The following is a 12,500-nucleotide window of genomic DNA, read 5'->3' on the forward strand; positions in this document are numbered from 1 at the left end:
CTCCATTATATTCAGGTTACATAAAGAGCCCTTGAACGTTAGTTTGCGCCTCAATGCTAACAAATTTACATTAATCTTGTGAAAAAGTTAGCACACCCTATATTGAATTACATGTTTTTTTTTTCAGCTTATTTGTAAAAATCTGCTTATTTATTATTTCTAACATGTCAGTAACCTTGTTGCTAGCATGTTTCTAACATTTTAACACATAGCTAGCATAACTGAACATGTTGCTTGTACATGTTTTAGCACATGGGTAACATGTTTTAGCACATGGGTTAGCATGTCAACATGCTAAGTATGTCATTAGCACATTTTAACACGATGTTAAAGTGAATTAGCAGGTTTCTAGCAGTGGTTGGCACACATTTCTAGCATGAATTTCTGACATTTTTTGACATTGATTATGTTTTAAAATGTTACTATCAATTTAGCATGTTGGCAAAAATTGATTTAACATATTTAAACATGTTAGCATGTCTTGCAAGAATGTTTCTAGGAAGATTTAGCATAAGGCTAACTTAAATTAGTACTTTGCTAACATATTATTTAACAAAATGTTAACAGGAATTTCTATGTTCTAGCCAAGTAACATCTACAGCATGTTTTAAAACATGGCTAGCACGAATCACTATGCTTTTAGCTTGTTTGTAACATGCTGCATACATTTTTTTTAAATGTTACTAACAAATCAACATGTTGTGAATTTGTCAGACGTTTCTAGCAAGTTTTAAGACAAAGCTAACAAATTAGCATTTTGCTAGCATGTTTCTAACATGTCTTCTAGCAAAATGTTAGCAGGAATTTCCACGTTGCACCCAAGTAACATATCAAGCATGTTTTAGCACATGAACCATCATGTTGTTAACATGTTTTTAACATATTGCTCACAGTCTTTAAAATGCTACAAACAAAACAACATGATGCCAAATTATCAAAGATGTTTCTAGTAAGTTTTAGAACATGACTAACAAATTAGCATTTAGCTAGCATGTTTTCTAACATATCTTTTAACAAAATGTTAGAAGGATTTTCCATGTTGTAGCTAAGTTAGATTAAGCATGTCTTAGCATATGACTAAAATACATCATCATTTTGTTACCATGTTTATCACACATGACTAACAATTTTTAACATGTTACTAACAAATTAGCATGTTGACAATTTGTTTTACCATATTTCGACATGTTAACAACTGAGAATGTTGCAAGGATATTTCTAGCAAGTTTTAACACAAGGCTTAATATGATAACAAAAATTAACATTTAGATGGCATGTCTTTTACCAAACTGTTAGCAGGAATTTCCATGTTGTAACCAAGTAACATATCAACCATGTTTTAGCACGTGGCTAAAGTGCATCACCATTTTGTTAGCATGTTTATGACACATGGCTTACAATTTTTAACATGTTACTGACAAATTGACAATATATTTTGACATGTTTTCAACTCAGAATGTTTCAGTAACATCTAGCAACCAGGCTTAATTTAACATAAATTTGTATTTTGCTAGCACGTTTCAAACATGTCTCATCAAAATGCTAACAGTAATTTCTAGCCAAGCATGTTTTAGCACTCGGCTAAGATTTTGCTAAACGAATCTCTTCTAAAATATGAGGATGCTGCTTTTCAGTTAACTGATCTTGTATCACGCTAATTTTATTAATAGTTTAAGTGGATAATAACAGAAAATACTTAGCATGAACAGAAAAACGCTCATTATTTCAACACCCTCACAGTAAAGCACATGAATATGCTAATGCTTTCAGATACAAATGAAACGCTCTGCTTCACCAAACACATTTAATTTCAGATCTACATGAGTGCATATGTGGGAACGGTGCATGAATTCCATGTGGGACCAATTAGGAGAAAAACAGCAGAAGCTCCAGAGGAAACAGAGACAGAGGTTAAACACAGACACACACACACACACAGACATGTTTTCTGAAGGCGACGGCTGCGCTCTGATACCTCCAGCGCTACGCTAAAGTCCACCATGGACACGCTGGTGCTGCGGTGCCAGCAGACGTGTACCGTAGTATTACCACGGTGAGGAGTCTGGCGCTCCAGAGAGGATCGAGAGGAGCTGAGGTCATCCTCTGACTCCTGGTCTGCGCTACAGTCTTCAGGAGGCTCTGAGAGATGTGGAGGAACATAGTTTAACATGGGGAAAAAAATCAGCATTACAGAGAAGCAAAATAAAGTGGTGCTCTACAACAATGGGTCCCGGGACAATGACGGGGGGTACAAAAAGTCAAATATATTTTATTAAACTATTAGAATCACCATATTTCATCCATAACCCACAGCAGATAAAAATAGTAGTTAATAGTTACATAAAAAACAGCAGCATGCAAATAAAAAGCCATCAGACTTTTAATTGTTCTGCTTATAATACTGACACCTTTGGTAAATATGAGGAAAGAAAGCTGGAGAAATAAATCTGGATTAGTTTATCATTACAAAAAAATGATTAAAAATAAATAAATCTTTTGTTGAAATTAAACAAATGAAACAAAATTAAAATAATAATAAAAAAGTAATAATATTATTAATAATAATAAAAACAATAATATTATTAATAGTAATAAAAATGTATATTATATATATATATATATATATATATATATATATATATAATATGTATATTATATATATATATATATATATATATATATATATATATATATATATATATATATATATATATATATATATATATATATATATATATATATATATATATATATATATATATATATATAAATATTCTGCCACAGCGAAATGAACCACACACTATTCCAGCAAGTTTCATGCAGCGGATGCCCTTCCAGCTGCAACCCAGTACTGGGAAACACCCATACACTCTCACATTCACACACATACACGCACATACACTACAGCCAATTTAGATTATTCAATTCCCCTATATCGCATGTGTTTGGACTGTGGGGGAAACCGGAGGAAACCCACACCAACACGGAGAGAACATGCAAACTCCACATAGAAACGACAACTGACCCAGCCGGGACTCGAACCAGCGACCTTCTTGCTGTGAGGCGATTGTGCTACCCACTGTGCCACCACGACACCCATTAAATACATATTATGTAAAAAAAACAACTTAATATATTAATATATATCCAACATCCAAAATCTTACTCATTTTATTATTATTATTATTATTACAAATATATGCATTATACATTAAATATATACACAATATCAAAATAAATTATCATTACAATTTTTACTATACTAAGAGTAAGAAACCAATTGTAATAATGATATTTTTTGAAGTAAATAAAATTCTTTAAATATTAGTATATGCATCATTTACAATGTTGTTATTGTTATTATTATAATGATTAATGAAGGCATTATATTTAGTGCTGGGCAAAGATTAATCATGAATAATTGCATTCAAAATAAGTTTTTTGACATAATATGTGTATGTGTGTGTGTGTGTGTGTGTGTGTGTGTTATATATATTTATTATGTTCTGTATACGTAATACACCCACATACATTCATTCTTTTTTCTTCGGCTTAGTCCCTTATTTATGAGGGGTCACCACAGCGGAATGAACCACCAACTATTCAAGCATATGTTTTACAAAGCGGATGCCATTCCAGCCGCAACCCATCACTGGGAAACACCCATACACACTCACATTGGCACTCATACACTACAGCCAAATTATTTTCTACAATTCCCCTATAGCGAATCAGTTTGGACTGTGGGAGAAACCGGAGCACTTGGAGGAAACCCACGCCAACACGAGGAGAACATGCAAACTGTATAGATATTTATATTACTATATCATTTGTATCATATATATATATATATATATATATATATATATATATATATATATATATATATATATTATTAATTATCTTTTCTGAAATATATGCATGTATGCGTGTATTTATATATGCATAATACATGTATGTACTGTATATATATATAGCGGAGATCTACAGACAGGAAAGTATGGGGAGCAGAGATAGGGGAATGGTCAGCAAGAGCTGGGAATCGAACTCGGGAATCGAACTGTCGACATGCTAACCACTAGGCTATTGTAGCCAACATACTGTGTATATTTACTAAGTCAAAATGAACTTTAATTTTGGCTGCATTTAATCTTTGCCCGGCCATAACTACACTGCATAAATGGATGACGAAAGTTATGAATAAATCAGTAACTGCAGCGTTCAGTATGAAGCAGGTTGCTGTTTGTAGTCAGAAAGGTTTTCATGAGACACAATGAACAAAAACCTGCTGAAATCGGATACGACTTCAAGCATCAGAATCATGAGAGAAAACAGAACAAACAGTAAAATCACAATGGCATCAAGCTCGGCGCCTAGACCAGGAGATTAACACCATCAAAGACTTTCAGAAGAGTAAAGCTGAGGAGAAAGAGCAGCAGTGAAGACCTGTGAAGCTGAGATTCAGCGCAAACACACAACTGCTGTTAATGCTGCACAAACACACTCATAAACACAAGGATATATCACTGCATGACACAGCAAAACATCAACGTCAAAAGCCCATAATCACAGTTTGACTGACAACAACAATTCAACAAGACAAATCAGTTATAGCGAGAACACTGGAATAAATGTGTGTAAATAAATGTGTGTGTGTTTATGGCAAGCCAATTTGACTTTCACTCATTCTCAGGATGCATTCTTGATATCAACAATTCAGTTCTTGATATTAAAAAGGTAATTGCTGATATCATAAATGTAATTGTTGATATCAAAAACTGAATTGTTGATATCAACAATTACCTTTTTTATATCAAGAATTGTATTTTCACTAGTTAAAGGTCACCATAGGCTGCCATTCAAATTTAATTGTTGATATCAAGAATTGATTTCTTACTAGTTAAAATGCAATTCTTGCTATCAAAAATTTAATTGTTGATATCAAAACTGAATAGTTGATATTAAGAAATACTTTTCAACTAGTAAAGATGTTCATTTTTGATATCAACAATTGGTTTGTCACTAGTGACAATGTTCATTTCTGATATCATGAATGTATCAGAATCAGAATCAGAAAGAGCTTTATTGCCAGGTATGTTCACACATACGAGGAATTTGTCTTGGTGACAGAGTTTCTACAGTGCAACAGGATTACAGAGACAGGACAAAAAACAGATAATAAATATATATTTTTTAAAAATAGAAGTAAGTAGTGAGTGCAAATATACAGATTGACAAGTGTATGAACAGGTATGTTACTATATACAACGTTATATGTGCAGCTGTTATGTGCAAATTGGCATGTAAAGTGTGTTGTTAAATAAGTGTATACGTGTATAAAAGTGTATAGCAAGTAGTGATGTTGGCTCCACAATTATTATCATCAAGTGTTTATGAGATGGATTGCCTGAGGGAAGAAACTGTTTCTGTGTCGGGCTGTTCTGGTGCGCAGTGCTCTGTAGCGTCAACCAGAAGGTAAAAGTTCAAAGAGGCAGTGTGCTGGGTGTGAGGGGTCCAGAGTGATTTTGGCAGCCCTTCTGCTCGCTCTGGATAAGTACAGTTCTTGGGGAGTAGGAAGGGTTGTACCATGTAATTGTTACTAGTGAGATTAGTAATTTTAGATATCATAAATTACTTCCCTAACTGTTGATATCAGAAATACATTATTAGATATCAGTAATAACAAATGTAACATGTTGAAATATAATTGCAGATATCAAGAATTAACATTTCAACTAGTGAAATTAAGTTCTTGATATCAGGAATTGACATTATTACTAGTGACAATTCAATTGTTGATATCAATAGACATTTGCACTAGTATCCATATGACAACTGATATCAAAAAGAAATGCTTTTACAAGTAAGAATTGTACTTCTGATATGTAAAATTGAAATTTTAACTAGTAAGAAATCAATTCTTGATATCAACAATTAAATTTGAATGGCAGTCTATGGTGACCTTTAACTAGTGAAAATACACAGATATCAATAACTCTAATTCTTACTAGTTGAAATTCAGTTCCTGATATCAAGAATGAACATTTCAACTAGACGAACTGAATTGTTGATATCAAGGATTAACATTGTTACTAGTGGAAATGCAATTCCTGATATCAACAATTAGCATTTTGGATATTAACAATTAAGTTGTTGATATTAAGAATTAATTCTTGACATGAACAATTCATATCCGGTTAAGCAATAAAAGTAAAAACGGCTAGCCAGAATTGCCGTTTTGTCTTTTATTGATAACAGGATATCAATTCTTGATATCAAGAATTAAATTCTTGATATCAACAATTGTATTTCTGCGAATGGTGACATCATTGCTGATATCAAGAATTAACGTTGTTATTAGTTGAAATGTGATACTGATATCAACAATTCACTTATTTGATATCAAGAATGCATATCCTGAAAATAAATCAAAATGGCTTGCCTTACTATGTTGTGCATAAATGTTTGTGTGGTGCATAAATGTGTGTGTTGTGTATGCATGTATGAGTGTATGTGTATGTGTGTGTGTTTGAGAGACTCACTGCTGTCACTGAAGCTGCTGGACAGGATCTCAGTGGTCGGCCCGTTGCTCTTGTCTGCCAGCTCGATGGCCATCCTGATGTCCTCCATCCACTTTTCCATCTCTGACGCTGAGCTGAGGACAAACACAGATGGAGATTCAGCATTGATAATGAGCTCTACTGCACTTCTGGAGTGCTACTAGGCAGGGTGAGAAGGAAATAGACTGCCATATGTAATCAAAAACAGCACCTAATATTAATGGCGCAGTGGGTAGCACAATCGCTTCACAGCAAGAAGGTCGCTGGTTCGAGTCCCGGCTGGGTTAGTTGACATTTCTGTGTGGAGTTTGCATGTTCTCCCCGTGTTGGTGTGGGTTTCCTCCGGGTGCTCCGGATTCCCCCACAGTCCAAACACATGCGCTATAGGGGAATTGATGAACTGAATTGGCCATAGTGTGTGTGTGTGTGTGTGTGAATGAATGTCTATGGGTGTTTCCCTGTGTTGGGTTGCGGCTGGAAGGGCATCCGCTGTGTAAACCATATGCTGGATCAGTTGGCGGTTCATTCCGCTGTGGCGACCCCGGATTAATAAAGGGACTAAGCTGAAGGAAAAGGAATGAATGAATATATACTAGTTTGCAGGGGCGTTGCCAGATTTGTTTTTTTGGACCCTATACACAAAACATTTTAGTGAGCCCCCTCGTCATTAGTGGCTGGGGGGTTTCCCGCCGCAGGGCCCCTAAATTGCCAGGGCTCAACGCACTCTGTCCCCCTTTTCACCCCACTAGCTACGCCCCTGTTAGTTTGTGCAGTTTACCTGGCAGCGACGACGACAGACTGCCGCTGTCCAAACAGAGTGAAGGAATATGGGACGCCCCACTCGTCCTCGCTCTCCCGAATCTGAACAAACACAGACAAACACAGAGAGACTCTAGTCAAAATCACTCAAACGAGACTCATTTCTGCATGAAGAACTCCTGTGTCTGATGCTCTAGATGAGAAGTGTTCATTATGTTTACATTAAGACAGAAGTTTACAAATAAAAAAAGGTGTCTATTAAATGCAAGGTGTTACAGTCATAATGTATATGCCTGTATGTTTTGCTTGTGTGTGCGCTCTCTTTCTCTCTCTCGCTCACTCCATCCTCTCTCTCTCTCTCTCTCTGTGTCAATTCTCAGGATCACCTATTCCAGTATCCCATTCGTCCGTGAAGACGTCAATCTCCATTCTACCCTGTGACATCATCAACATCGCTACCAATCAGGATAGGAGCTCAAAGTTTAAAGGGACGCGAGTGGGGAAGCTCGTTCTGCTCTGCACTGTCTTGCTTGCTTTCTCTTTGCTTGCCTTTTTGTGTGTGTTTTGGCTTGTTGTTATGTGCTATGATGTTGATGTGAATTTAGAGTTTTGATTTTGGTCTTGTTTTTGGTCGCTGTTATCGTCTTGTATGTGTATATGTGACAATTCCCTGATCTCTGGTTCAATTCAATTCAATTCACCTTTATTTGTATAGCGCTTATACAATGTAGATTGTGTCAAAGCAGCTTCACATAAAAGGTCATAGTAAATAGGAACAGTGTAGTTCAGTTTGTAGTGTTTAAGTTCAGTTCAGTTGAGCTCAGTTCAGTGTGGTTTAATAATCACTACTGAGAGTCCAAACACTGAAGAGCAAATCCAATGATGCTCAGCTCTATAGATCCCGAAACATGCAAGCCAGTGGCGACAGCGGAGAGGGAAAAAAAACTTCACTAAAGGCGGAAGTGAAGAAAAAAAACCTTGAGAGAAACCAGGCTCAGTTGGGCACGACCATTTTAATTTCTCCGCTGGCCAAACGTTTGTGCAGAGCTGCAGTCTCAGTGGCGGAGGCTGGAAGCTGGCCTCAGCGAAGACTCGTCTGTCTCTGGAGCGTCACAGGAATCAGTCTCATGTTCTCCACTCCTCCATGACCATCACAGTAGCTGCTCAGGATTCGGCCAGGTCCAGGATATAAAAAACCTTGGTCTGGTGTCATACTTAGATGTCACGTGACATACACATCGCATCACACAGATGGCTCCACTGTCTAAACACACTAGCTTAGAAGTGAGCGCCACCCGCTGTAAGTTTTCTCCGTATTTTTGGTGAGAAGAGTAGTTTTAGTTATAGCGTGAAAACGCTGAAGATGTTTAGGTTGTTTATTTTCTATCAGATAGTTTAGAGGGTAAATTTCAGCTAGATTTGGGGTTTCTGTTATATTGCTTTCTTTATTTGGCGCCACTTAATTCTCATTTCCCCCATCCATAATATACATTGATTGATTGATTTTCTTTTGTGAGATCTTGTAAATAATTTTCACTTTTGTAAATAAATTCACTTATTTTTGCAGTATTTTGGTTGTCGTTTTGATACTTTGACTCACCACAGAATTTAATCACATTAAATGTTACCTCTTTTAAACCCTCGTGCCAAACTTGAAAGTCGTAACACAACGCCTCCATCTGAATGCTTTGGATGATTGCATATCTGTGTTTTAATAAAAAATCTCTAATAACTTATTTCTTTGCATTGGCCATGATGACAGTACATAATATTTGAAGAAATATTTCTAGAGACCACTATTCAGCTTGTGTGTCATTTAAAGGCATAACTAGGTTAATCAGGCATTGTATAACAGTGGTTTGTTCTGTAGACCAGTGAAAGTTATATATTTTAAGGGTGCTAATAATATTGACCTTAAAAAGTATCTAGATTTTTATTCCAGCCAAATAAAAAAAACCAACCATTGCCTAAACCAGGGGTCACCAATCTCGGTCCCGCAGGGCCGGTGTCCCTCCAGGGTTTAGCTTCAACTTGCCTCAAAACACCTGCCTGGGTGTTTCAAATATACCTAGTAAGACCTTGATTAGCTTGTTCAGGTGTGTTTGATTAGGGTTGGAGCTAAAATCTGCAGGACACCGGCCCTCCAGGAACAAGTTTGATGACCCCTGGCCTAAACAAATAATATTATAGGAAATAATAAAAAAATTCTGTACTCTATTAAACATAAAATATTTTAAAACAAATATAAATTTCACAGCAAGGCTAATATTTTAACTTCAAATGCACATAAATAAACTAAAGAGTCTTGCATGTTCTAGGACAGGGGTCAGGAACCTTTTTTTGGCAAAGAGCCATTTCAGATTCATTTGGCGAATTCATTTATTTAAAGAGCCATTGGGGATATATATGAAGCATCACATGTTAACAAGTCCATGTATTAAGAAAGGATCATTTATAGAATTTCTCTCTTTTGGCCATCCGCACTCATGAATGTTGTTTGAATTTACATGCAAGGTTACCATAAGAATGTAAGTTGCATGCTCTTTATTGGTGTTGCGATTCAAGTTAATCCACAGCTCCACACATGTGTATTGGATGAAACGTCCTTTTATTCCTATTCTTATTAATTTTGCTGTAAGAATATACAATAAAAAGGTAATTTTAATTGTATTTTCAATGGGAAACTGATTTTTAGTGACAGTTTTAATTTTTTATTGAAGGGAGACAGCTGGAGAGCCACATATTTTTGGTCAAAGAGCTCCCGATCCATAGGTTCCCTACCCCTGTTCAAGTACAACATATATCAAAGATTATATCCGAGTAATGTTTTGGTTTGACTGTATAAAGCTGAAAGATCTTCAGTGTTCATGTTGTGGTGTAAAACGACTGAAATCGGACCCACCGTCATGCCGTAGAGAGGAAGCTGACCGTGAACTTTAAACTGATTGGAGGCCGTCATCCCTCGACTTGTGTACATCACAACATCACTGAACTGCACACAAAAGCACAAACATACAAACATGTAATACAGATTCATAAGAAAAATGTCCAATATTCATGCATTATTTTCATTAGTTTTGATCTCTTAAAACTTAAAGAGGCATTCTAAGTAAAAATATCACGGTATTACTTTTGTATCTTTAGTTTAGCTTAGTTTTTCAGTGTCATATCTTTAGCTTTTTGTTAATGAAGACAATGTTATTAATAATAAAAACAGCCATGAAATAGAAACAATGCATTTAAAATATACACATAAAAATATATATATTAAATAAACGTTTTAATGACAGCACATAAAAAACCCCATTATATATTAAAATGAATAATGGATAATTATAATAAATAAAAATAATTAGGGCAGCACGGTGGCTTAGTGGTTAGCACTGTTGCCTCACAGCAAGAAGGTCGCTGGTTCAAGTCCTGGCTGGCTCAGCTGGCATTTCAGTGTGGAGTTTGCATGTTCTCCCCGTGTTGGTGTGGGTTTTCTCCGGGTGCTCCGTTTTCCCCCACAGTCCAAACACATGCGCTATAGGGGAATTGAATAAACTAAATTGGCTGTAGTGTATGAGTGTGAATGAGTGTGTATGGGTGTTTCTCAGTACTGGGTTGCAGCTGGACAAGCATCCGCTGTGTAAAACATATGCTGGATAAGTTGGCGGTTCATTCTGCTGTGGCGACCACAGATTAATAAAGAAACTAAGACGAAGGAAAATGAATGAATGAATGAAAATATTAAAATAAATAATAAAAATGTAATTTTTTTTTAAAGAATTAATTAATAATTAAATGACAAAATAGTAACATTTAAGTTGCTTTCCACTACTCACTGCAATCAATAAATACAGCAAACAATTCAGTCTGACTAGATTCTAATCCAACTAATAACCAACTAATTGCAGCAGATTTATATTACAGTGACTCGTTTGCTTGTTTATTTATTTTTTGGTTCGTTCACTCATTCACTGCCACAGCAGCAACTAATGGCTATTTAATGTCAATTTATTTTCACTTTGTCACAGTTATTAAATCAGTGTGTTAGTGGGACAGTACAGGTGACTTTAGCGATGACGAGGCTTCATTTAAACAGCAGAAGACGCCGTCTGACCACGAGGGGAAAATGCCTCACAGCAGTTCGTCACCTTAGAGTTATATTATAATTACTGACATTTTTGTCAAAATTGAGTTACTGACATATTCTTATTAAATGACTAATTATTTACATTATGGGATGTTTTTTATGCAAGTTGTTTACATTTTAAGACATTTTATTTAACAAACAAATGTTCCACACATACTGTTTGCTATGGAATGCAACAACTCTGAAGCTCAATATCTGAAAATCATTCAGAACGCAGATATAACCTTATAATTCCAAGGTGACGAGTTGTTTTCCATCCTATTAGATCCCATTTTTAATTGATCAGTCCAGGAGGTGGCGCTGATCGACAACAGTATCAGTTTAGAGAAGATAAATGCAGGTAAAATAGATTAAAACTATCATTTCAAAGCTGTCCAAATGTGTTTATGTGTATGTGATGTGTAATATGTGTGCATTTTGTGTGTGTGTGTGTGTGTGTGTGTGTATGCATATATTATGTGGGAGTTGTGTATTCGATATGTGTGTGATATGGATTGTGTGTGTGTATGTGATTTGGGTGTGAAATGGATTGTGTGTGTGTATGTGATTTGGGTGTGAAATGGATGGTGTGTGTGTGTGTGTGTGTGTGTGTGTGTGTGCGTGTGTGTGCGTGTGTGTGTGTGTGTGTGATATCCAAATGAGCTGCCGACCGGAAGTTCTTAGCATTCTCCTTGCGCATACACGCAAAGCATAATGGGTAAATTTGCGTTCCAAGAAAAAGGTCTATACAATGAATACTTTGCAGTGTTGATTATTATTAAACTATAATTCACTTGTGTCTTTGCTATATTTTACTTATCTATGCTTGTGATGTATTTGCTATATATTATTCGAGATTCACTCTCTACAAAATCCCCTCAGTCAATCCAAATAAACCTGTTAAATCATCTGGTGAAATTGTATTCACATCGCACAGAAATACAAAATACAGTAATGTCAGATTTTTCTAATGTCGTGCAGCGCTAATTCAACTATACAGATAATTGTTAGACTAATTTCCATGACTTTTCCAAAACTTTTCTGTTTATCTGGACAATGCCATG

At 35.7% G+C, this 12,500-nt stretch overlaps 1 protein-coding gene across 1 annotated transcript in view; it reads right to left on the reverse strand.

Annotated features, from left to right (window-relative positions):
• Positions 1-12,500, reverse strand: part of farp1 (FERM, RhoGEF (ARHGEF) and pleckstrin domain protein 1 (chondrocyte-derived)) — a 118,514-nt gene that overhangs the window by 12,224 nt on the left and 93,790 nt on the right. Inside the window, exons 20-23 of the mRNA XM_056453920.1 lie at positions 10,222-10,311; positions 7,339-7,421; positions 6,543-6,655; positions 1,976-2,139 (exon numbers count right to left, since the gene is read on the reverse strand). Coding sequence (XP_056309895.1) covers positions 1,976-2,139; positions 6,543-6,655; positions 7,339-7,421; positions 10,222-10,311 — 450 coding nt within the window. The remainder of the gene's footprint in view (positions 1-1,975; positions 2,140-6,542; positions 6,656-7,338; positions 7,422-10,221; positions 10,312-12,500) is intronic.

The sequence above is a fragment of the Danio aesculapii genome, chromosome 1 (assembly GCF_903798145.1).
Source record: "Danio aesculapii chromosome 1, fDanAes4.1, whole genome shotgun sequence".
NCBI lineage: Eukaryota > Metazoa > Chordata > Actinopteri > Cypriniformes > Danionidae > Danio > Danio aesculapii.